Source organism: Rousettus aegyptiacus, unplaced genomic scaffold (genome assembly GCF_014176215.1).
Source record: "Rousettus aegyptiacus isolate mRouAeg1 unplaced genomic scaffold, mRouAeg1.p scaffold_m13_p_1, whole genome shotgun sequence".
In the NCBI taxonomy this organism is placed as follows: Eukaryota; Metazoa; Chordata; class Mammalia; order Chiroptera; family Pteropodidae; genus Rousettus; species Rousettus aegyptiacus.
The window spans coordinates 9,894,981-9,918,324 of NW_023416284.1; the positions used below are offsets into that span (position 1 = coordinate 9,894,981).

Here is a 23,344-nt window from a genome sequence, read left to right on the forward strand (position 1 = left end):
GGAGAATCGGCTCCTTTTGTCTTCCGTCTCCCGGCGGCTGCGGGTTTGCCTTGGCTGGTGGCCCTGGTGGCCGTATCACTCCTCTCGCTGCCTGCGTGGGTGCGTTGCTCTCTCCTCTGTGTGTGTCACATCTGCCTCTTACGAGGACACTTGTGGTTGTATTTAGGGCCCACCCAGGTAATCCAGGATCATCTCCCCATCTTGAAGACCCAGTCACACCTGTAAATTTGGTCATAGCTGCGAAGGCTCTTTCTAGATGAGATAACGCAGATGGCAGGTATCAGGACCTGGTATCTTTGGGGGGTCATTACGCAACCCGCTACAGGTGGGAGACCACCATGTGCCAGCTGCGGCAGGCAGAAGAGAGAGAAGGGAGCTGCGTGTCCCCTCTCCGAAGCTCTAAGCTTTGTGCCTTCATGCAACCCTAACGAAAACGGGGGAAAACTTAACTTTGTAAAACCGAGTTTGGAGGTTTTCTTTGGTGTGGGGCTCGATTTTCAAACTTCTGAATTGGTGACTGGTTTCTGTCTGGTTTCTGGAAACAGATTCTGAGAGGGAGGTTTGCCTGCAGGAGGCTTGGGGGTGCTCTCAGGATCCACACCTGAGAGGTGATGAGCTGGGAAGTAGTGGCCACAGAGCATTCCAGTAACTCTGTGGGATGCTCGGAGGCTGGGATGGGCCCTCGGCATTTTCCTGAGCTGAGACAAGCAGCCTGGCCTTGTCCGCCACATCAGATTCAGCTGCTCACAAGGAGGGGGCACAGCCTTGGGCATTGGCGGTAGACAATTCTAAGAGGATTTGCTATGAGCTGCCAAAAGCCAACACTCCCAGCATTTGAGGGAATGAGCGCGTCTGCCCTGAAGGGTCGGGGGGAGCAGGTGGGGCACCACAGCGTCCTGCACAGTGACTTAGAGTGGCTGTGGGACTTGATTGCTGAAGAGTGATTGGAGAACTTCCCACACTGAATGAGCATGTGAGGGGCTGTGGGCATCCATATAAAGCTGCTTTACGGTTACGAACCCCGTGTTTTAGTTGGAAAGCTTTGTAGGTGCCCACTGGGTTATGCTTTTAGCAGGTAGGGACCATTGTGTCATTTGCTGCACAAGAATTTATTGAGCATCTACTATGTCCAGGACTCTTTTGTGGGTACTGGGGACTTGGTGGTGAAGAGGAAGCCCCTGGGAGTAGGAGCGAGACCCGCTCTAGAACTCACCAAGCCCCTTTCATGCCCAGAGACACCAAGGCAGCCTCCCCACTGTGCTCAGACAGAGCCCGGGCACAAGGCAGAGCTGCCCAAGGGCGGGGAGGGACAGACTACCCAGGCCGTTCTGCTCCAGGACCCCGAGCCCAGCCCTCAGCAGCCCCTCCCCAGCCTAACGATCCTTTTCCTCCAGCCCATCTCTGGCCGGCTGTGTGAGCAGATGGGCGAGCAGGTGGGGGTGGTGAGAGCAAACACGTGTGGAGCCCCTCCTGCCTGATGAATTTTGCCACTGTCAACCCAACCAGAGGGGGATATAGGGTCTTCCTGGCCAAGCCCCTGCCTCCGAGGGCTCCCCCAAAACAAAGCCACCCCTGACAGTTATGCTGAACTCTGGAAACCTCCAAGGAGGCATATTTCTACTTTTAATCCTGAATTTAACAAGCCTGGCTGACCAAGGAGTCTTCACTCAGTACCCAGCTTACATCCCCTATGCTGTTAACCCAGGCTGCTCATCGCGGCATCAAGGGTCAGGGCAAAAGGCTGAAAACAAACGTTTATATATATATATATATAATAGAGCCCCTGTGGAATACTATACAGCCATAAAAAGGATAAGGATGCTTTTTATGTACTGGTATGAAGACCTGAGTTGTATTATGAAAGTGAACAAAGCAAGGTATTGAATACTGTGTAGCATGTACTATCATTTATTTAAAAATAAAGAGGGGAAGATATACCTACAAGTTTGCTTGGTGATGCATAATGTTTATTTGGAAAGACACAGAAGAAATGGATTCCACTGGCTGCCTCCACATGAGGGAACTGCAAGCCCCTTTTGGACTTGGAACCACATGAACGTGGTACCTATTCAAAGAACCATAACCCTCCCCTAAAACAGAAAGTGAGCACCATTTGAAAGTTAGCTGGTATGTCCCTTGGGCTGGAGCCGAAGTTCTCATTTCTTTGCTCAGTGGAGATGCAGAGCAGCTGGTGGACTCGGCTCAGCATAGACCCCTCTGTTCCTCTCTTCCCCCAACACTTGCCCAGCCCTTGCTGGCAGCTGGCGACACAGAGGTGGGCAAGCTGCTCCTCCTGTTCACCTGGGGACGTAACCCAGGTTCCTGGACCACACTACGGACCCGCCAGGCCCAGGAGCTACAACTTGAATGAGCCCCCCATGATCAGTTTTGCAACCACCAGAGCACCAAGGACCCGTGGCTCGGCACTTCCCAGGGCTCGCCTTATCAATTCCCTCGAAATATCCCTGCCCCGACAGCGGAGGCTCCAGAGCCTGGAGCTGCTGCCACTTGCTGCCGCCCAGACGCTTGCTCCCGACAGCATCCAAATGAGTCAGTTCGCCAGTGCTGCGGCCAGCTTGCCAATTCTAGAGCCCCTCTTTCTCCCGCCTGAAGGGCAGAGACCTAAGCAGACCGCCTCGGATGGGCCTTGTGTCTGCGGGTCCTGGCTGCCTAATCAACGAGTGATGAAGCGGTTCTGACCCCACCTGCTCCTCTGCAGCCTTGATGGAGAAAGTCAGTCACCCCTGGGCAGCTGCTGAAGCCTCCTTAACGAGGGGGTGGGCTGGAGAGGCCCTGAGCCCATAAAAGGGGAGGGCAGTGGGGAGCCCCAGGGTCGTCTGAAGCTGCCGTGCTGGGCGAGGGAGGTCAGCTTAGTGGGCAGCGCCATGGCCTTCCAGGGCATCATCCGCCTGTCCCTGGACAGCCCAGAACATGCCATTTGTGTGTTGGGCACAGAAATCTGCTTGGATCTCAGTAGGTGAGCAGCTTGGGGCACTGCCGGGGCTGGCTGGGGGCAAGGGGAGGCAGGTCCGAGTAGGGAGGTTGGCAGCTGGCTTCCCTCCTGGGGCCGCCCCTGGATTGTGTGGGGGTCCGGGGTTCCCTCCCTTCTCTGCATCTTACCTTGTCATCCCGCCTTAGCTCCAGGAGTCTCATCTGGGTCTCTAAGGGCCTTCTAGTCCTAATGCCGCAGGATTCACTAAATCCTGCCTCTGCCCCTTACAGGCTGCGGGGCCTTAGAAACAAGTGCCCTACCCTCTCTTGGTCCGCTTACCTGTGAAATGGGGGTGAGGCTGGGTCTCAAGGGAGACCCTTGTAAGTTGGAGGCTCAGTGGGGAGGCACTGCCCTCATAAGAGACCAGGTCTTCCCTCGGGTCACAGGATACACCTCCTGGCTCCGGGCTGTGTGTTTCCCCCACAACGATCCCTCGTGGCTTTTTCCTCATTGGGAGTTTGGGAGTTTATAAATAAGGCACAGCTTTGGTGATTTCTAGAGCATTGGTGGTGAGGTAAGGCTAGAGCTCGTTGGAGAGAGGACAAGATTGGGGGGGAAATCCTTGGAGTGGGGGATGGTAGGAGTAAAGCCGAAGTCGTGTTAGGACCCCAAAACTGCCCTGACCTTAAACCAGGGTGCCTCAGCACCCTGAGGAGAGAATGGAGAGCCACCCCCACCATGCCAGCTGCACCCTAGGCTGAGAAGGTGAGACTCTCGTGCCCTTACACCTGTCCCCATGTCGGGCAAACCAGGTGTGCCCCGCAGAAGTGCGAGTTCTTCACCGTCAGCAGCTCTTCCGGAGTCTTGGTTGATATTCACAACGCAGTCCCGGTAACGACCAGCGAGGACCCTGCCATGACCCGGTGGTCTCTGTCTGAGCCCATGGATGTGCTGGTCAAGATGACGTCCCCCAGCCCTGCCATCGACGGGGACAAGGTAAGGCCCGGAGTGGGAGGCGCTAACTCAACCCGTGGGCTGTGAGTCTATGAAATGCGGTACCAAGAGTTTCGCACGTCTGAGACTTTCTAAAGCTTGCAACAAACCCGTGGGTGGGCGGCACTCCATGCCCCCACTTTATAGATGAAGACACTGAGGCACCGAGAGGAAGTACCCTGCCCAAGCCGGTCATCGGCATGCAAGCTCAAGCATGTCCGTCTCCTCTGCCCACCACACTGGGCTGGCTTCCCAGGCAGCTGCTTTCAGAGTCAGGCTTAAAAGGTTCGGCAGAACGCAAACGGGCTTTTCGGCTCAGGCTGGTCTTTGGCCCGTGGCGATCCTCATGGAACCTACGAGCTAATGTGCATTAAACACGTGCTATGTTCTGGTACTTCGTCACATTTCAAGAGGTTGGCTTTGCTCCGTTTTACGTGAGGCACAGTGTGACCTAAGTGTAACTAGAGTGGGGGCAGATCCAGGGCTTAAGCTTAAGTCTGTGCCCTTTCTCCCGGGTAAGCCGTCTTCCTAGTGGGGCTCTTCCCCCTGGCAGAACAGGCCGTCAGGCCTGTCCGTGGGGGCGGGGGGGGGGGGGGTGTTAGGTGTTCTGTGGTGGAGATCACTCTGCAGAGTAATTAGAACCACCAGGGACTCTAATTCCCAGCACCTGAGCCACACCCACCAATTAGGTCAACCTGGGTGGGCTAATGGCATTGGAAGTCCACAGCTCTTTAGGTGACTCCACTGACACTGAGGATGAGAACTACCTTCGAAGCACGAAGCACGTTCAGGACTAGGGGACCCCTGTCGGCAGAACCTGCCTGACTGGTCTGCCGTGAGTGGGCAGAGCATTCCACTGGGTATTATATACCCAATCTACGTGGCGTGCCCGGGGCAGGCACTTACCTAAGAGGCAGGTAGCACACTTAGATAAGAACTATGCATCTCCCAGGTGAGAAAATCAAGCTCTAATGTGTCCCAACTGAGCCTACAGAGATACTTGATCTTGGAGGACACAAACTTCCCTTTAGGATCAGGTGGTGGTCATGCGCATGCAAGCATGGTCCTAGCTAGTGGTTGGTTCTCCGCCGAGTGATGAAGGCTTGTGGTCAAGGCCAATGGCTGAAGGGCAAGTCTTTGTCTAAAGTATAAAGGCCCCTCTAGAAGCAGGGGCTGGTTTGGGACACAGGAAAGACAGTTCCAGTCCCTGTCTTTCCATACAGCCTGGGTATGTCCCACTTCCTTCTGAGTGGGCAGGTTTTTTTGTTTTTCCATTAGTGTTGACATTCAGTGTTTCGTATTAGTTTCAGGTGTACAGCATAATGGTTAGACAGTTATGCAACGCAAGGTGGTCCCCTGAATAAGACGCGCCGGGCACTATACACGGTTATTACAGTACTATTGACTATTTTCTATGCTGTACTTCGCATCTCCGTGATTATTTTGCAACTACCAATTTGTATTAATCTCTTCACCTTTTCACCCTGCCCCCAGCCCCCTTCCCCTACCTGGCAATCATGAGTGAACAGTTTAACCTGCTGGAGGCTCCACTTCCTCACTGCCCACCTCGTGGGTGACAAGTGGAATCCCAGGAGGGCAGGTACAGTCGGCAGGGTGTAGAACACGGTTCCAAGCTTGATCTCTAGAGCAGGGCAGCCTGGATCGTCAATCCTGTGCCACCCCTTTCTGGATGAATGGCACAGGGCAAGTCCCTTGATCCCTCTGCGCTTGGGGGTGGAGCCCACCTGGCTGGGTTATTGTGAGACCTGAGCGTGGACATGCTTGCAGTGGCCATGACATGTTAAATGGGTTATTCTGACCTAGTCCTAGTTGCAGTCCAGTGGGCCTGGACCACTCACGATGAGATATCATCGTGATGTGAGACCACGGTCAAAAGGCCAGCCTCGGGTACACGGCCGAGGTCCTGCTCCTGCCTCTTGTCCTCCAGTATTCCCATGGGTGCTGGGAACTGTCTCCACAGGTCTTGGTCTCATACTATGAGCCCGATGAGGACGTCCCCATGGCCACAGCTGAGCTCTACCTCACTGGCATTGGTGAGTGCTGCTCCCATCACTGGGTGAGGGGTGGGCTGGGCCTGAAGCCAGAGGAAGGGGCTGTCCCTGTAATGAGATGCCTTCCAAATATCCTAAGTGGATTCACTCAACACAACCACTCCTCCCCCACCCTCACGCACTGCTGACATAAGTCTCTGAGAACAGAGGCAACTGGAACTTCCAAGTTCTCCCATCTACCCACCTACCTGAGGCTGGTGCTGACATTCCCCTCTGTTACAGTGGTTGATGTGTCTGGTCCAGAGTTAATTTTATCACACTGGATCCTTTCCCTTCTCGCTCATTCAAGAACATTCCTTTAGTAATTCTTACTATGTAGGAGGCTGCCATCCCTTCCCCCTTCTCTTCTGGATCTTTCCAGAACGAGCTACGCCTATTAAGGAATAAGCTGTCCTGTAATTCTCTTAAACCTTTTTCTAGACTCAAACTCCCCACCTCTCTGCTCCTTTGGAGTCATCTCTGCACCCTCAATTTCCCCCTTTCTCTTGAATCTCAAACTCAGATGAGACGCCCACCACCAACACTGCCCTTTCCTAGGACCCTAACAACTTCTCCCCTAAGTCTGCTGGTCAACGCTATCTTCCTTTACCTTGACCTTCGTGTTTATGACAAATGGTTATCCTTTCTCGATGCGTTTCTCTTGAAACACTTCAGGGACCCTGCGTTTGGTTCCCCCTACCTAGCTGGCTGTTCCTTCTCAGATCCCTTTGCTGCGTCCTTTGGGCCCCCGCCCCCCCTCCCCCCCAGGTCTGTCAGTGAAGTGCTTCAGGCCTCAGGCAGCCAGTCATGCGGCTCCAAAAAAATGACAATTCTCAAAACTCTAGCCAGGCATCTCCCATCACCTTGGCTTGGATATTCGCTGACCCAGCACAACTTATACGTAACCAATGTCTCAGACTTAGTATGCCCCAAATTGTACTGACCCTTTACCCCAAACACCTATTTTTAATTATCTTCCTTATCGCAGTAAATAATCTATTCTTCTAGCTGGTCAGGCCACAAATCCTGGCGTCACCCTTATTCTTGACCCATGTCAATGCGTGAATCTTGTCAGCGCTGCCTTGAGTTTAGCCAGAATTCAGCTACTTGCCACTTAAAATGCTCTCGGCCTGCTCCGAGCACTTTCACCATCGGACACATGTGCGTTTTACTTATTCATCCCTTGTGCTATGCACACACCTTTACGTCTGAAGAAGATAGGGCCTGTCCTGCGTGCCGTTGGACCCCTAGGACCGAGCACAGTACCCGGTTTGCTGCAGGCATCTGGTCCTGAACATCTGTGCCAGGTGCCAAGTATACAGCAGCAACCAAGGTTTGTTCCTACGGCCCTGACGTTCCAGTTGCAAAATAGCATGTCAGATGACAAGAGCTATGAACAAAGTCATACAGTGGTCTCTTATGTTTGTTGGGGGAGGGGAGGGTTGGATGTAAAGGCAGCAGGAGGAGCCTCTGGTGATCCTGGGGCGGAGCCTGGACCCTTCAGCTCTCACGGGGCTTGCGGTTGCCATGTATCAAGCCCTTGCTAATGTCTTAGAGTGCCAAGAGCTTTCCAGAAGGCTAGGGAGGTGGGCCCTTCCAGGTAGCAACCATCTGGGTAGAGGCCAACAGGCATAAAATGGCATCATGGCCACAGGGAACTTGTTTTATGCATCCCCAAGAGGTCGGGGGAGACACGTGAGCACTCGAGCCTCTCCTGACTCGCTCCCAAGAAACAGTCCGCCTCTGAGGAACTTCCGCTGAGATGACAGTGTGCCCACAGGGCTGGACGGCCCTGACACCAGCCTTCGGCAGCCCTGGGGGGTTGGCTATAGCTTTGAGGCTCCACCCAGCAGGTCCAGGGAGCTGATATCCTTCCCTGCTATTACAGTGGTCTCTCTGGATGTGGATATCTACCGCAGTGGGCAAGTCGAGATGGCAAGTGACAAACAGGCTAAGGTGAGGCTGCCAGGGGAGGGGTGCAGGCCTGGGGCCCCCGAGCCAGATCCGGCCCACAGCCTCGGGTCAAACTGCTGCAATACTGATCAGGGCTTGCGAAGTTAAATTCTAGCTTTTTCAAAAATATGTCTGGCAACATTACGCTCATATCCTGGCCTGGTCATATAGTCAGCTAGAACAGGAGGTCAGCTGTCCCCTTCCGATGGGACACGTCTCCTCTATTTGGTCTCAGTCTCTACTTCCCTTGACACACATAAGGTAGAAAACTCATTATTATGTCTAGATTTTTTCCCCCTTTCTCTTGGCCCACTTACCTGATGTTACCTTCATGTTGCTATAAGGCACTTGGCTTGGCAAATTCTCATCTAGAGGTCCCTGTCACCCTGGAGAAAAGGCTTGGTTCTGCCCCCGATGGGGGAGGGGGAGCATCTGGGAAACAGGGTTTCCCTGACATCTCCCTGAACCAGCATTCCTGTTGTCTTTGCAGAAAAACTGGATCTGGGGCCCCAGTGGTTGGGGCGCCATCCTGCTGGTAAACTGTAGCCCTCCCGACATGGTCCAGCTTACAGACAAAAGAACCACAAAGGTGTTCTTTGCAGAGGGTAAGAAAGAACTAGCCGCTGACCTGGGACTCTTACTACCTTCCCTCCTTGAGCTATGCCCTACTGTGAGGCTTTCCTGCCCTGCCCCTCAGCAAGCATGGGTTCCAGGCCGACGTTGCTTGTCAATGGCTTTAAGTTTGTAAGTGGAAAGAAAGAGGCCACATGCCCCATGGGAAGAACATGGGATCTAATGTCGGGTAACTTTAATTTCCTGGCTATGAACTTGAGCATGTTAACATCCTTGGTCTTGTTTTGCCACCTGTAAAGTGGGCATGATACAGTTGGCCTCACGAGGTGGTTGAGAAGATTAAATGAAGACACAAAGGGGTACGTGAGACTCTTCCTAAAAACCCTCTCACAGTCTGGGGCAGGAACCCAGACCGGCTCAGGCAAACGCAATCTTGGATCTGGACCTGACTTGTGGTTGGGACCTAGGTTCTAGGTCTTATCAGTAGAACAGATGTCCTGGTTCACCCTAAGGCTGGAGGGGACCCCTCAATGACCTGACTATACCAGGCCCTGTTATAGGTGTTTGTGGGGGACATCTACTTACTACCATGTGGGCCGAATGCCATCCTTTCAAAGCGAAGTGGGCCCTGAGGATTGCAAGTTGCCTATGGCCATGCAGGAAACAAGACATGACGCAGGCCTGGGCAGCTTGGGCCAGAGACGTAGGAAGAGGGTCCTCAGGCTCCGATATACAAGTCCCCGACCCCCACTCTCCGCCCCCAGGGTGCTGGCCTCCAGAAAGCCCTGACCTTCTGCCTTGTATCTTGCTCAGAAGTAAAGAATCTGTCCCAGATGATGCTGAATGTTCAGGGGCCCGCCTGCATCTTAAAGAACCACCGATTGGTTCTCCACACCTCAGAGGAAGAATCGGAGAAGGCGAGAGTCTACCGGCCCCAAGGTGAGCATCGTGGTACCAGCTCTAGCTTTGTCTAGTCTCCCCTCCAGGGCGAGTTGCGGCCACACACACACACACACACACACACACATGCCGCAGGGTCACCTTCAGAATCCCTCTGGGACCTAGAAGTGCAGTCAGGGTCTGTTGTGGCCAGACTTATATTCCTGGGATTGTCTGACTGGCACCTTCACCTAAGGCTGTCTACACACGTGGGTGAGTTGTACCTCTAGGCCACTTTCTCCAACGCAGGCATTGATAGTGCCTAATCCTGCACAATTTTCACATCTGGAAGAGGAGAAATGCAAGATAATTAAAATGATTGCCTTATACAGCGTAGATAACCTCCTCTCCCAGTTACTTCTGCTAGAAGAATCCATCTGCACTTCTTAATCGAGATCCCACTATATTAAGTTTCCAGAATTCAGGGAAGCCGGGAAACCAGTAGCAGGTGTGCTGGCACGCCCATCTCGGGCACCACAGCACACACCGCCACTTCCAGCCTTTATCAAACCTGGTAGGCAGGCGGCATGTGCCTATTCTGGGAAGGTTTAAGGGCTGTTGGTTTAGAAAGTGGGCACGCTGGACTCTGGCACCATACACTTGAACAAACAAGTCTTTGGACTTCCCTAATCAGGTTTAGAATTCAGCGCCTCTAAATTCCTGGAATTGAAATTTAATTCTTGGCTTCTGGAGGTATATACTAGCATGCTAGCTTGTTTTTTTTAAACCATGTTTAGCTCTAGCTGGGCAATTGGTAAACCCTGTGGTTTATCATAACGGACCACCTCTGCCTCCCGCATGGAGGGCATACCTCAGAGGACCTCGGCTCAGCATCTCCCATTTCATCTCTTCTGCAGACCATAGGTCAGAGCTGAACTTGGAAGTGACCTGGGACTAGCCAGAAGAGGCAGCCCAGGTTGTATGTGGCCCTTCTACTTGTGAGTTCAGGATGAGCCTTAGAAACCTATGCATCAAACCCCGCTTCAGGCTGCGAAGCCTGCTCTGTCCCCTTGAGGCGATCCTGAGGCAGGTGGGGCTGTACCATGCTGGGCAGTCCTTGGGTCTTGCACCGGAGGCCAGCGAGTCTCACAGGCTGCTAAAGATGCCCTACTTCATCAAGTGTATGTCAAACTACCCGGCTGTTTTTTTTTTTTTTTTTTTTAAATTAAGGTCAGAGAGACACAGCCCATTGTTTTAATAAGCCGTCCAAGTGATTCTGAATGAGCTAACGTTTGAGAACCGCTAGTCCAGAAGCATGTTCTCAGCCTCCTTTGCTATATCTTAGAAATGGAAAGCTAGAGCGAAAGGAAGCCTTCACAAAGGCAGCGATCGACCGTGGCAGACGCCGTTGATAGACTAGCGAGATCTGCGGTAAAGCCTGGTTTTCAAAACAAGGCGTTAGTGAGTTCCGTAACAGTGGGGATAAAGCCAGACTGAAGTGGGCAGGCACGGTGAGCAGAGGCCACGGAAAGGGAATTCCCACGAAGAGGACCACGTAGAGGGTGATAGCTGGGGGTCACTCTGTGGGGGTGGGGTCGAGGGGGGGTGGAGGAGGCTCGTATCTGAAGACGGTAGAACACGGCGTATCTGGCTGCAGGTGGGACTGTCCCAGTGGAAGTGGGAAAAGATCTAGGAGAAAATCGTAGGCATGAGAACATCACACTTGGAGAATACGGGGAGTGGGAGGTAAAGGGCATGAATGAAACAAGCGTTTCTGCATAGTACTGAGGGCTGGCTCTGAGGTCTGGTCCTAAGTGGCAGAGCTAGAAGTCGAACTTGGGTCTGTTGGGATCCAATGAGGTGGTTTCTCCAGCTGCTCAGATGCCAGAGACTTACAGGCTTAGTTTGGCCGGAGTTGAGGTCTAGCGTGTGGGAGCCGATGGGTGTGCTGGGGAGGGGGCGTAGTGCTGGATTTTGGAATGTGAGGGGGCTGAAAAGGGGAGGGAGGGGAAGGAACCGGCACTGGGGCTTGGGTTGAATCCCTGAGATGGGCGTATTGATGAGCTGAAAAGAGGAAGATGTCAAGTCTGCTTCGGACGTGATGCCTGGGCCACGAGCCTTGAACCCGGCACCGGCGATGGTGCAGAGCTCTCATCCATGGAACTAAGATGAGCGCGGACTGTGTGGATGGCCTGGTCTGCGGAGTAGATGGCAATGACCGCGGTGGTGGTGGTGGTGGAGGCAAGCCAGGACTAGAGCGACCCGTGGAGGTCGACGAGGGTGGTGGTCACGTGGACCAGGAGTGCGGCAGTGGCACTATCCGATGTGGTTTTCAAAGGGATTAGGATCCTTGAGGAATGAGGTGGTGTAGAGAAGAACAGGACGCCCGCCCTACCTCTAGGCCCAGCGGTACCCGGAGGGTAGAAAAAGAGAACACAGCTCAGGTCAGTGTTTGCTCCATGCCCTGGGGCTCCCGCTCCGGAGAGACGGTAGTACCTGTTCTCGGATGGACAGGCAGCCAAGGAGGGGGCTGGGGGCGGGAGGAGTTCAGGGGTAACTGACCTGAGAGCTGAGTGGGAACAGGGCCAGCCCTGTGAGGAAAGATCTTCCGGGCAAAGCTGACCATGTTGCGCCTGGGTCATAGGGATGATCATCACAGCACCAGCCTCAAAGCGTGGTGAGGAGGCGCATGCAGCCTGAGCCTCCGCCACAGTGCCCGGCATAGGCGAAGCGTTAGCTGTGCTTAGACACAAGCAGCGAGGTCAGAGAGAAGGCCGCCCAGGGGCTCGACCGCAGCAGCACTGAGAGGGCTGGTAGGGGGCCCGTGGCAGGACAGCTTGGGACCTTCTCACCCCTACTACTCCATGTGAATCACGTCAAGGTGGATTGGCCATGGGGAGCCCAGCGCCCTGGAGCAGCTCTAGGTGGGGCCGAGTGGCGGCCCAGCCGCAAGCCAGTGTGTAGCTGGGAGCCCGCTGTGCACCAAGCACGCTGGCCAGAACCTCTGCAGTGAGTGGAAAGCCCTGTGCCTCTGTGTTGGGGACCTGCGGGGGTCCTGGTAGAGAACTCCACCCTACCAGTCGGACCCCTCGAGGCCTGGCTTAGGGCCAGCAGAGAAGCCTCCAAATAGACTAGAAGCAGGAGTCCCCAGGAGCGTTCCCAGCTGGCCCAGCCCACCCCACGACCAGCAGCAGCACAGGTGAGGGGACTGAGGCCCAGCCCACAGCCAGCACTCCCAGTGACTACAAGGAGGCCTTTCCTGTAGAAATGCTGGTAGCTAGCATCCATCTGGAAGGTCACGCATGGCCCCAACCGAGGCCGTCACTGTGCTAAAAACTAGGCCAGTGAACCAGTGCCATGCTTGTGTCCTGAGGATGGCCACGGTCGCAGCGGCCATCTGCTGGCATGCTAGGGGACCTGGAGACCAAGGCAGTTGGCACCTGCTACGCATGAGGTCTGAGGAGGGTGTGGTGCCCAGATCCTTCAGGGCTTCGGCGGCCAAGGTAACCCTAGATTGGGATTTCCTGAAATCAGAATCTATCCACAGGCTTTGAGCCGGAGAAGCCGTCATCAGAACTGTGGCTGCCACATGGGAAGGGGTCGGGAGGATGGGGTCTATGGCAGGAAGGCCAAGTAGGGAGAAGTGGTCCAGGTGAGGAAGCCTGATAGCCCTGGGTCAGGCTGATCTCTGGAGATAGGACAGATTTGGGATCGAATTAACTGGGGACGACCACAGCGTGCGGTCAACAACTTCTGCTCTCTTCTGTGTATGGTATTCTATGATCTAAAAACCCAGAAGGAAATGGGCTTAGCCCATGATAGGAACTTCTCTCATTCGGAATCCCTCAGTGGAGCCTGATCCATCCAATACAGTTCTCACTGACACTTCCTGGCACTTAGATCATGTTGGATTTTTCAGGTGAGGCCACCAAACCCACCTTTGCACTCTTCAAGACTTTATATAATAGCTCCCCCAAAGTTAGTCAATACATAGAATAACCCACTGTGAGTCTTCACCTCAGACTGAATGCCTCAAAGACAGGTGTTTTTATCCAGGTCCCAACTCCCGGCATGCAATAGGCCTTTGACGTGTGTGGGTGAGAAGGTGGCTCTTGTCCCTAAACACTAGAAATGTAAAGACAAGTGAGCTGGGCTCCTGCTGTCCGAGAGCTCCCAGCCTGGCTTCTGACGTGAGGAAGGAGCGGTACCCTGGGCTGTCGGGTGTGGTGGCAGCTGGTCTATTCCTTCTCTCCTTCCCAGAAGGTAGCTCCAGCACCTTCGAGTTGGTGCTGGGGCCTGGCCGGCACACCTACACCTTTGCCCCGCTCGAGAGCCACTTGAAGGAGACCTTCTATGTCGAAGCCATAGAGTTCCCGTCTGCTGACTTCTCCGGCCTGATTTCCTACTCTGTCTCCCTGGTGGAAGAGTCTCAAGACCCAGTGAGTCCCCGAGGAGACACGCTGCCCTGGGGAAGGGACATCTCTAATCGGCTGGGAGGAGGCGAAGGGAGGATGAGGCTTGACGGGTAGAGCTAAAGTTTCACTGCACCCCTGGGGGAAAGAGCCGCAGAGGATAGTCCAGCCTGGAGGTGGGCTGGGCTGAGCATCTGGAGGCCTTATTGGGGCAGGGGAGAGGGTGGATGTGGAACCAGCTCACTGATGGGACCATGGGACCGTCTCTTCTATTGCAGTCAATCCCAGAGACCCTGGTACACAAGGATACAGTCGTGTTCCGGGTGGCTCCTTGCATCTTTACCCCCAGCACCCAGATGCCTCTGGAGGTCTACCTGTGCAAGTGAGAATCCCTCAGGCGGCTCGCGCCCAGCCACTTCCCTACCTAGTACCCCTTTCTGTCCGGGCAGCCAAGTAAAGGAGACTAGACTTCTCACCAGGGATGTTAAATCCTTCCACTTGAGCTGCCTGGTCCTTAAGGCAGTCGACAATATGAGTTTGGACACTTACAACTTGAGGGATGGAGCAGTGAGTGTGAGGTCCCTCCCCTGGTCTTATGGGGAGACTGACAAGTAGGCATGACCTCAGGTGGTATCAGGTGCCATAAAGCAGGGTGGAAAAAGAGGCAAGGACAAGAGTCTGTTCTAGAGGCAGAAAGGAGGACTGTCGAGCTCAAAGGAAGCAGGTGAGGGGCAGGGAGGACGGAGGATGGGGCCAAGGACAGGAAGGAGGGCCTCATGGGCCCTGTGGCTCAGGGCACAGCCTCTGGGACTGTAACAGATCCTAAATACAGTGGTTTAAAGTTAACTTTCTGCCACCTAGATGCCTGCAGGTAGGAGGGTGGCACAGTCGTCCCACTGTCAATTAGGGACCCCGGTTCCTTTTGGTCTCGTGCCGATGCTTCCAGCCTTATCTTTATAATGGAAGCCGGGCACAGGCACTTCCGAAGCCTGGGCCATGGGAAAAGGGAAGCATCAATGTCCGGGGCAAACTGCCCACGTGTCACTGCTGGAGTCCGGGAATTTCCTGAAAAGCTCTGCTCACATGCCAATGGCCTGAAGAGGTGCACGGGGTCACACCCAACTGCAGGGAGGTCAGGAACTGTCTCTTTCTGGGACACCGTGTGCCCAGGGAGAAGGGCAGAAAGGGCCCCGGCAGGTCAAACCCATGGAAAGCCACACCGAGGGTCCTGTCTGCACAATCACTCCGGCCAAGTGGAAAACCGAGAATACAAACTGGAGGCAGGAGACCAGCTCAGTTATTACAAGTCAGACACGGCGGTGGCTCAGGCCAGGGTGGGAACACGGTGGTTAGACCCAGGATTGCTTTGAATCCTTTACCTCCCCCCAGATAAGCTGATGTATGGGGTGCAAAGAAACAAGAGTGTCCCCTAGGTTTAGGGTTTGCAACAAGGTGAGTGGGGCGGGAGGCCACTGCCTGAGGTAGGGTAGAATTGGTGCTTTGGTTCTGGAGGCACTCGGGGGCTTCTAAGTGGAGCTCGAGGGAAAGTTTGGAGGCTCGAGGCAAGTCCGGGTGCCCCTGGCACTGGAGGGCATTCAGAGCCAGGGGCCCAGCTGAGCTCATCGGAGCAGTGAGATCTGGAGTCACCTAAGCACTTGGCTCGAGACAGTCTAGCAAAGAAGCCGGAGAAGGAAGAGGAAGTTTGGATAAAAATCAGAGGAGTGGAGAGGGCGATGCCAGGAAAGGGGCCAACCGTGTGCAGCCCCTGAGGAGGAGAAGGCGAGGCCCCCTGGGCTGGGCAAGAGGGAGGCCGCTGTGCAGACAAATCCCGATCAGTGGGTGGGATACACGATGGCCGCGCCCAGGAAGAGCACAGAGCGAGCGCCTGGCAGAACTCCAGAGAGACGGTCGGAAGCGGAGAGGCTGGAAGGGGACACGGGGCTGAGGGAAGGCTGCTCGTAGTTACGGCAGGCAGGAAGGAATAATGCTGGTGACTGGTCCAGCAGAGAAGGAAACGTCTGGTAGGGAAAAGGCAAACGTGAGAACCAAGCTGGTAGGTTTATACATCAAATTGGCCGTAATAGGTAGGTGCAATCACAGCTCTGTCCTCGGGAGGGACAGTGGAGGGAATTGACTAGGAAATCGTTAGGATGGCTGTCCAGCGCTCAGGGCCTGTTGGGGGTGGCTATTTAGACCAGTCACCATGGGCTTTTCAACTACGTTTGGTGATTTTTAATTCTAGGGACAGACCAAGGTGGGAGAGCCTGGGGCAGCTCCCCAACTTCCTGGGGCAGGGGGTAGAAGGCACATGTGGAGCGTGACTGCAGGGTAAGGAAGGACAGCAGGGTCCCAGGCCGCCAGAGTGGGGACTGATACTACCAATTCTTGACCTGGCTCTGCTATGAGCTAAGCCGAGTGACGCTGAGCAAGACGTTTACTGAGCTTTCAGCTTGTGCTCTGTGACGGAGGGGGGAAAGCCATTCTGCTCACCTTGTGGGTGGGGGCATAATTCCTCCTGACCAGTGAGGTCGTGACCAATGGGGGAGCCTCGAAAGCCTTTGCAGAACTGGCTCGTCTCTTGTAACAGGGAGCTGCAGGTCCAGGGTTTTGTGAGCGCGGTGGTAGAGCTCAGCGAGAAGAGTAACAGCCAGGTGGCTTCTGTCTACGAGGACCCCAGCCGCCTGGGCAGGTGGCTCCAGGTAACCCTCCTCCAGGGGAGACTCCCCTTCCCAGAAAAGCTAAGCCTAAGTAGAGGCATCTTTATTTTTATGACTTTAGAGGAGGCTCAGATGAAACAACGTACCAAAGTCATAGCCACCAAGGAACAGAGAGCTTAGAGTCCAACTTCCTCCCATTCCAGAATGGTTCAAGATCATAGAACACCTAACCTTAACTCCTAAGCATCCGAAGGGTCTGGCGCCTTCAGATTTAGGCTGTCAGAGCCAGGGCACCGCTCCTCTCCAGCGTCCAGCCTGACCCCGGCAGAGCAGGAAGTCCCCTGGTGCTCGATTCTCCACAAATAGCTCTGAATGATTACCACGTGCTGGGCACCATTCTAAGGACTAGAGATAAAAATGAATGAGACTGATCTTGCCCTGCTCCAGCAGTGATGGACAAAGCTCTAAGTACCGTGGAAGCAAGAAGACAAGATGATGTAGACTTATTATAGACCACAGCAGGCGGTTTGGGTGGTCAGGAAAATCTTGCAATTCCGGAAACGAGGAGCCAAGGCTGGGGTTGGGCGGATTAGAAGCAGGAGCCCTGTGGGCACAGGAAACGCTGACCGAAGATTGTCACGTGGGGTGCGCATGGAGGATTTGAGGGGTGGAGGGCTGGTGTGGCCAGATCCGGGAGGTCAGAGGCAGGTCCGGGCTGGACCACATTTTGGTGTGTGGCGGAGCAGGGGAATCTCTTAAGCCAAGGGAAGGAATAGAAACGAATCTAGAGCAAGGCGGGGGGACACTGGATGGCATGAATCAGGGGTGCGAATGTCCTGATTTAGGTTTGAAAAGACCCCTGCGAAAGAGTGGGTCTCGGTAAGGGGCAAGAATAGGAAAGGAGAGACTGGCTGGAGGGCACGCAGGAACTTAGGTGGCTTCTCTGAACGGAACCACGCGTGATCTCAAAGTTTCTCGGAAATACAGCCAAGAAGGCTTGTTCATGGATAGGGTGCAGGAGATGAGAGAAGAATCTAGGTGATCCGCATTTTAAACTTTTAAACATTTAAAAAGTTTTAAACATTTTAAACCAGCAGGGTAACGGGTCAGGAAAAGCTCCCAAGAATGGGTCATGCCTGAGCTGAGTTTCGAGGGCTGAGCAGGAGTTAGCAGGAAGAAGGGGCTTCTGTCTGGAGGTGGCCTGGGTACAGGGAGTGTTGCGGCTGGCAAGCCGGATACAGTCAGGAAAGCAGCTGACGGAGAGACTTCAAAACTTCTTTTCCTGTCTCCTCCAGAATGAGATGGCCTTCTGCTACACCCAGGCTCCCCACAAGACCATTTCCTTGGTCCTCGACACCCCTCGCGTCCTCAAGCTCGAAGATTTCCCCATGAAATACTCACTGGTGGGGGGCTCGGTTCGGCTGATCTGAACTGGGTCCAACCTCTGGGGCCTGGTGCCTGCCCAGAAGTGATGGGCACTAAGGGAGAGGGCCCAGGTGGCCTCTGGGTGGAAGAGGGTCTGAGAGTCTGGTTTGGGGTATGGCTGGGGCGTAAAGCCCACCCCTCTAACACCCCTGCCTGCCGGGTCCCCTTCCAGAGCCCGGGGGTTGGCTACGTGATCCAGTGCACCAAGGACCACAGGGTGGCCAGCATAGATTCCATCGGGAACCTGATGGTGTCCCCACCTGTCAAGGTCGGAGGGAAAGAACATCCTCTAGGCAGGATCCTTATTGGCAGCAGCTTTTACCCCAGGTGAGGCCAGAGGCCAGATGATGGTGAGATGTCTTTAAAAAAAGGGATCCTGGTAGTTCACCTAACTCCCCATGTAACCCAGCTGGTCGTCTGCTCTGGACCATTCCTCAAACTCTCAAGGATATTTGAGTCTTCTGATTCACGTAGGAGACTAAAGGAAGGAAAAGTAGACAAGCGATTCATTCTTTGGTGATTCTAGGTTTTGAATTAATGCTTGCTGAATTTGGCTAACCTATTGACCCAGTAGGATGTCACTCCCACAAGACGTGTGATTGACTGGACTTCTTGGTGACCATTAATCTAACTCGTGTCCCAGGATTCAGTCTTGGTCTGGAATCACTTGGCTCAGTCCCGAGTTGGCCAGAGCGAGGGATTCTTAATAAAAACCTCGTCCCCTGGGGACCAGCCCCTTGAGCCCAGTGGCTGGAGCAGTCAGGTGCCTGAAGGTAGCCTGACGCTCGGATTGTTGGTGGCCAGCCCGGGCCGTGCCGGCTCAAAGGCTGTTCCTTCCATCTCCCCTTAAGCGAAGAGAGCCGGACCATGAGCAAGGCCCTCCGGGACTTCCTCTGCGCCCAGCAAGTCCAGGCCCCCGTGGAACTCTTCTCAGACTGGCTGATGACTGGCCACGTGGACGAGTTCATGTGCTTCGTCCCCACCCGGGACAAGAGTGAGGGCGAAAAGGTCTGTGTAGGGGACTGGAGAGGGTGTCTCCCACCTTCCTTAGGAGGTCCTTGGAAGCTTCTGGAGGTGAAGCTGGAGTCATGCTCGTTCTCTGTCTCCCAGGGCTTCCGGCTTCTCCTGGCCAGCCCCAGCTCCTGCTACAAACTCTTCCAGGAGAAGCAGAAGGAAGGCTACGGAGACATGCCTCTGTTTGAAGACGTGAGGGAGGGTCAGCTCCTTTCTAACAGTAAGGGAACCCCTGTGACAGGATGGCGAGACCCATCCCTTCTTCCCCAGATGTCCTTTCCAGAGTCGTTTCGCTTTGTTCTTCCTGGTAGAAAGGGTCCCAGAGAAGCATAAAAGCATAATGTGTACCACGTTAGAACGCCTCGTTCTGGGTCAAGGTTATTCTGGTGGTGCTAGGACAACACGGGCAGACGAGCCAGAAGTTCCGGGATGGCCGAGAGGCTGCTGGGACGTATGCGACTCAGTTAGCATATGGACGGCTCCTCGCGTGGAGAACGCCAGATGCTAGCACTAGTGTCTGGAACTATTCAGGGAACGGCAAGTCCCCGAGCACGGGGACGTCAGGGGTTTCCGGTTACGCCGAAGTCAGAAAGCACAGGTGGACCAGCAGAGACTGTATAGCACTTCTGCTCTAAATGGGGGTGTTCTAAATGGGAGGGGGTGTTGAGGGGTTCTCTAGACCCTCACTGCTCGGTGTGGTCTGAGGGCCAGCAGCTCGTTTGAAATGCAGGATTTCTGCTCTACTCCGGACCTACCCAGTCAGCCTTCGGGGTGGGGCCTGGGAATCTCACGGTCCCAGAAGCGCTTACAGAAAGTGACATGCACTGATCAGGAGCCAGACCACATACTACGTGCTAAGCTGTTACCTCAGCTGACTCGGGTATCCCTGTGGTAAATACGAGGCAACTAGAGAAAAGTTGAATAGCCCGGTCACGATCACAGGTAGAAGGCAGGCAGGTTGCGCAGGTCACAGAATGCAGGTGAGAGGTGAGTGGGGCCGAAGGCACCTGCTACCCTGTCCTCGGCTGCTGCCTCCCTCCTACCAGGGACAGAGCAGCTGGTGGCAGTTAACGTCCTGCCTGGGCTTTCATGGGCCCTGTGCAGTCCCCAGATCTGACGTTTGACATAGGCAGGTCCCTGGGAGACTAGCCAGGCCACCCGCCAGTCACTGGCCCAAGAACCCGCCCAGTCGGCCATCCCGGACAATGCTGCCCACTCACTGGCCTCCAGGACTGCCCGTTCTCCTTCCTCCAGGGAGGGAAGCCAAGACCATCAATCAACTTCTGGCTGATGAAAACATGAGGAAGCAGAACGACTATGTGGAGGTAGGGGCCAAGGATGTGGGGGACCTTGTCCAGGAAGTGAGGGGTGAGGCGCTGACCATCTAAGTGAGTTCCTGATTAGGGAACTACTATGCCCAAGCATCACGCAAGATACCTCACTATAATCCTTGAAAAAACCCTGTGGAGTAAAATCCATCCTGTGTCTGAGAGTGGGGCTCGGTAAGGTCACTTGCCTGTCGATGAGTCGGGGGACTGGGGTTTGAACCCATGGGATTCTCAAGTTCATGCTTTACTCGCTGTGCTACTCAAGGTGTCTATGTCTGACTAGAAAAGGGCTGTAGCTCAGCATCCCCCTGGAAGAGGAGCCCCATCCCTGACTTCTCTAAGCTCTTTGTACCAGAGGCTTAGAAGCAGACCAGGGTCTTCTCAGGGCCCAGGCCTGTCAGCTCGAAGTCCAGAATCAGCCAGCACCTTGGCTCTCTGAGATGTGGATCACTGGCTGTGAGAAGCACAAGGGCTTGGAGGGGTCGCTTAACCTCTAGCAGGGAAGCCAAGGCCTGGGAGGGAAGGGCGATGACCTGTCCAGGGTCACGCACACAACCGCTTTGCCCACGGGGTCCTAACGGCTCCTAGCCGAGGTGCATTCTGTGGCACAGAGCACCGGTGCCCTGGCCCCTGCAAAAACAGGGGAGGCCTCCTGGCACCCCAGGGTAGGAGCCGGCCAAGGATGGGGTCAGAACAGTACCTCTGAGCCTGGGGGACCGTATTCTGGGTGTGCAGTGGTGGTGAGCCCTGCGTCAGCCCCGGGAAGTGCTCGGGTGGCTGCATTATTAGCCGGTCTGAGCAGGGAAGGGGCGAGCGGGGACCACTGCTCCTGTCCCTAAGGGAAGAAGCGGAGTGCCTGGGTCTGGGGACTTATCCTTGCCAGTCCCCTGCCCTTGCTCAGGCCTCCCACTCTGGCCAGGAATGAGGGCCAAAGGGGACACATGCTACAGTAGAGAATCAGGCCTGGTGGCTGCTCCAGCCATTGACTGGCTGTGAGATTCTGGCCCCTCGAGACCAGGCCTTTGCTCTGAGCCCTCGACTTCCCCTCAGAAAAAGGGACCTGTGCCCGCTCTGAGGGCTGGTGTGCCACGTGAGGCTCCAGCACACACTGAGTGATGGAGAGACGGCAGCGGCTTCCGGCCATTACCCTCGGTTCCTAACGAACTCGCGTCCTCTCCTGGCCCTTCCCACCCCACAGAAGTGCATCAACCTAAACCGTGAAGTCCTGCGGAGGGAGCTGGGCCTGGTGGAGAGGGACATCATTGACGTCCCACAGCTCTTCTGCTTGGAGCAGCTGATGAACGTCCCCTCCAGCCAGCGGACCAAGAAACTCTACGCGAGGCCGTATTTCCCCAGCCTGGTGAGTGGCATAGGGACGGGCTGGATGTCCCCCGGGTGGAGCTGTTTAGCCAGCTCTGGACTAGAAGTGGGGGCATAGCCTGCGAAGGTGTCTGAGAGGAAGTGAGGTGAAGAGAGGACCCCTTGAGGGAGCAGTGGGTGGGGCCCGAGATGGGCGACTTCCCAAGTAGTGACCATGGGCTGGGCCTTGGGCTAATCCCTAACCTCGGGGGTCATCACTACGTGGCCCACCTCACAGACAAATGCTCCCCAAGATGGGGTCTTCCTGTCCAGGGAGCCTGTGACCAGCGCAGCAGCATCTGGACCACAGAAGTGCTCAGTTAACACTATTCCTATGTAGCATGGGTGAGGAATTGGTGTGTGTGTGTGGGGGGGCTGTATATAGGAGATTCCTGCAATGCCTACACCTGACCTTTCTCACGCAACCGTGACCCACCATGTGAGCCCTAAGAATGAATTGAGACATTTGAGCTCATCAGTTCCTTTAAACACTTGCAGACTTCTTCCCTGAGGCCCGAAGACACAGGCCCTTTCACCGATGACACATGGGCATCTTTTAATTTGGCAAGACCTGTGTGGCGCTCTGGGCATGAAGCAGGCCTCTGTCCTCAGCCCTGGGAAATAGGTTGGGGCAGTGGTGGTAGCTCTTTGGAGAGACACTAGAGTTGAGAAATGAAAAATGGACAGCAGTCAACTGACAAAGCTAGGGATAGAAGGAAGTAGAGGAAAGCAAGATTATGGCACAAGACTAAAGGCCAGAAGGAGAAATACAGTAGAGGGAGGAACCGGGGAAGTCAGCAAAGCCAGACCTTGGCCAGGCGGGATTTCGGTTTTGCCATTAATCACATGGGAGCCATTGGAGGAGGGTCAAGCAGGAGTTGGGATTGGCCAAGGCTGCCTAGTGATGGCTGCAGCACAGGCCTGGAGGATGCTGACATTCCTGGTCTAGTCCAACCAGAGGCAACTGGGTTTTCCCTTGCATTGAACCTGACAGCATTCCTTACCTAGAGGGATGGGGTGTTCTTCCTTGGCTCCAGCCTGTCCAGGCCTTGCCCATCTGTCTCTCCGACAGCTGCGGGTGATTGTGATGGGCAAGGACCTGGGCATCCCCAAGCCTTTTGGGCCCCAGATCAAGGGGACCTGCTGCCTGGAAGAAAAGGTCAGCGAGTTGCTGGAGCCCCTGGGCTTCAAGTGCACCTTCATTAATGACTTTGACTGCTACCTGACTGAAATCGGAGACTTCTGCGCCTGTGCCAACATCCGCCGGGTGCCCTTTGCCTTTAAATGGTGGAGGATGATGCCTCAGACTCAGGCCTAGCGCTGCCAGCCCTGCCCCAGCACGAATGGGCTGCTGTCACCATGGAACAGCGTTGATGCTCTGTCCAATTTGGGGGGCTGGAGAGTCGAGACACCATGCCCCTTCCTTACCCTGCTCCCCCATCCTCAGTACCTAGAGGGGTGGCAAATGCTACCAGCTTGAAACCCCTGGAAAAAGATGGGAATTGTCTTCAGCTGAGGGGTGGTTACCAGGTACCCATTAAAGCTCTAGCGGTTGTGAATGCATCTGGGCAGTGGCCACCTCATTTGGGGGAAGGGGTGACAGCTAAGGACGAAGAGCTGAGCTGCTGGGACAGCCGAGGTCAGGCTGCCTCCCTTGTGTGTTCAGGGGACCTGGCTGGTGCCGTGTTGCCGTCTCTCATCTTTAACGTCTTCGTAGTGGGAAGTGGTTGGAGTCAAGATTCAAATTCCCTAGCTGGAGCACCTGAGG

The 23,344-nt window shown here is 54.9% G+C and overlaps 1 protein-coding gene across 1 annotated transcript; it reads left to right on the forward strand.

The window, feature by feature from the left end:
* Positions 1 to 2,870: 2,870 nt before the first annotated feature.
* PADI6 (peptidyl arginine deiminase 6) lies at positions 2,871 to 23,133 on the forward strand. Its single transcript, XM_016128355.2, has 16 exons — positions 2,871 to 2,977; positions 3,745 to 3,928; positions 5,907 to 5,979; positions 7,865 to 7,932; positions 8,420 to 8,534; positions 9,316 to 9,441; positions 13,642 to 13,820; positions 14,072 to 14,175; positions 16,381 to 16,492; positions 17,746 to 17,853; positions 18,048 to 18,202; positions 18,727 to 18,883; positions 18,986 to 19,109; positions 20,144 to 20,214; positions 21,416 to 21,577; positions 22,649 to 23,133. The coding sequence occupies exons 1-16, from the start codon at positions 2,886 to 2,888 to the stop codon at positions 22,892 to 22,894; spliced, it is 2,076 nt and encodes a 691-aa protein (XP_015983841.2). The 5' UTR covers positions 2,871 to 2,885; the 3' UTR covers positions 22,895 to 23,133.
* The last annotated feature ends 211 nt before the right edge of the window (positions 23,134 to 23,344 follow it).

What these genes read in the sequence shown, in the direction of transcription:
- PADI6 (XM_016128355.2), top strand. Translation starts at nt 2,886, where the DNA reads ATGGCCTTCCAGGGCATCATCCGCCTGTCCCTGGACAGCCCAGAACAT. An exon ending in CAAGTGACAAACAGGCTAAG is followed by an intron (nt 7,933 to 8,419) that starts GTGAGGCTGCCA and finishes TTGTCTTTGCAG; the next exon opens with AAAAACTGGATCTGGGGCCC. An exon ending in AAAGGTGTTCTTTGCAGAGG is followed by an intron (nt 8,535 to 9,315) that starts GTAAGAAAGAAC and finishes TATCTTGCTCAG; the next exon opens with AAGTAAAGAATCTGTCCCAG.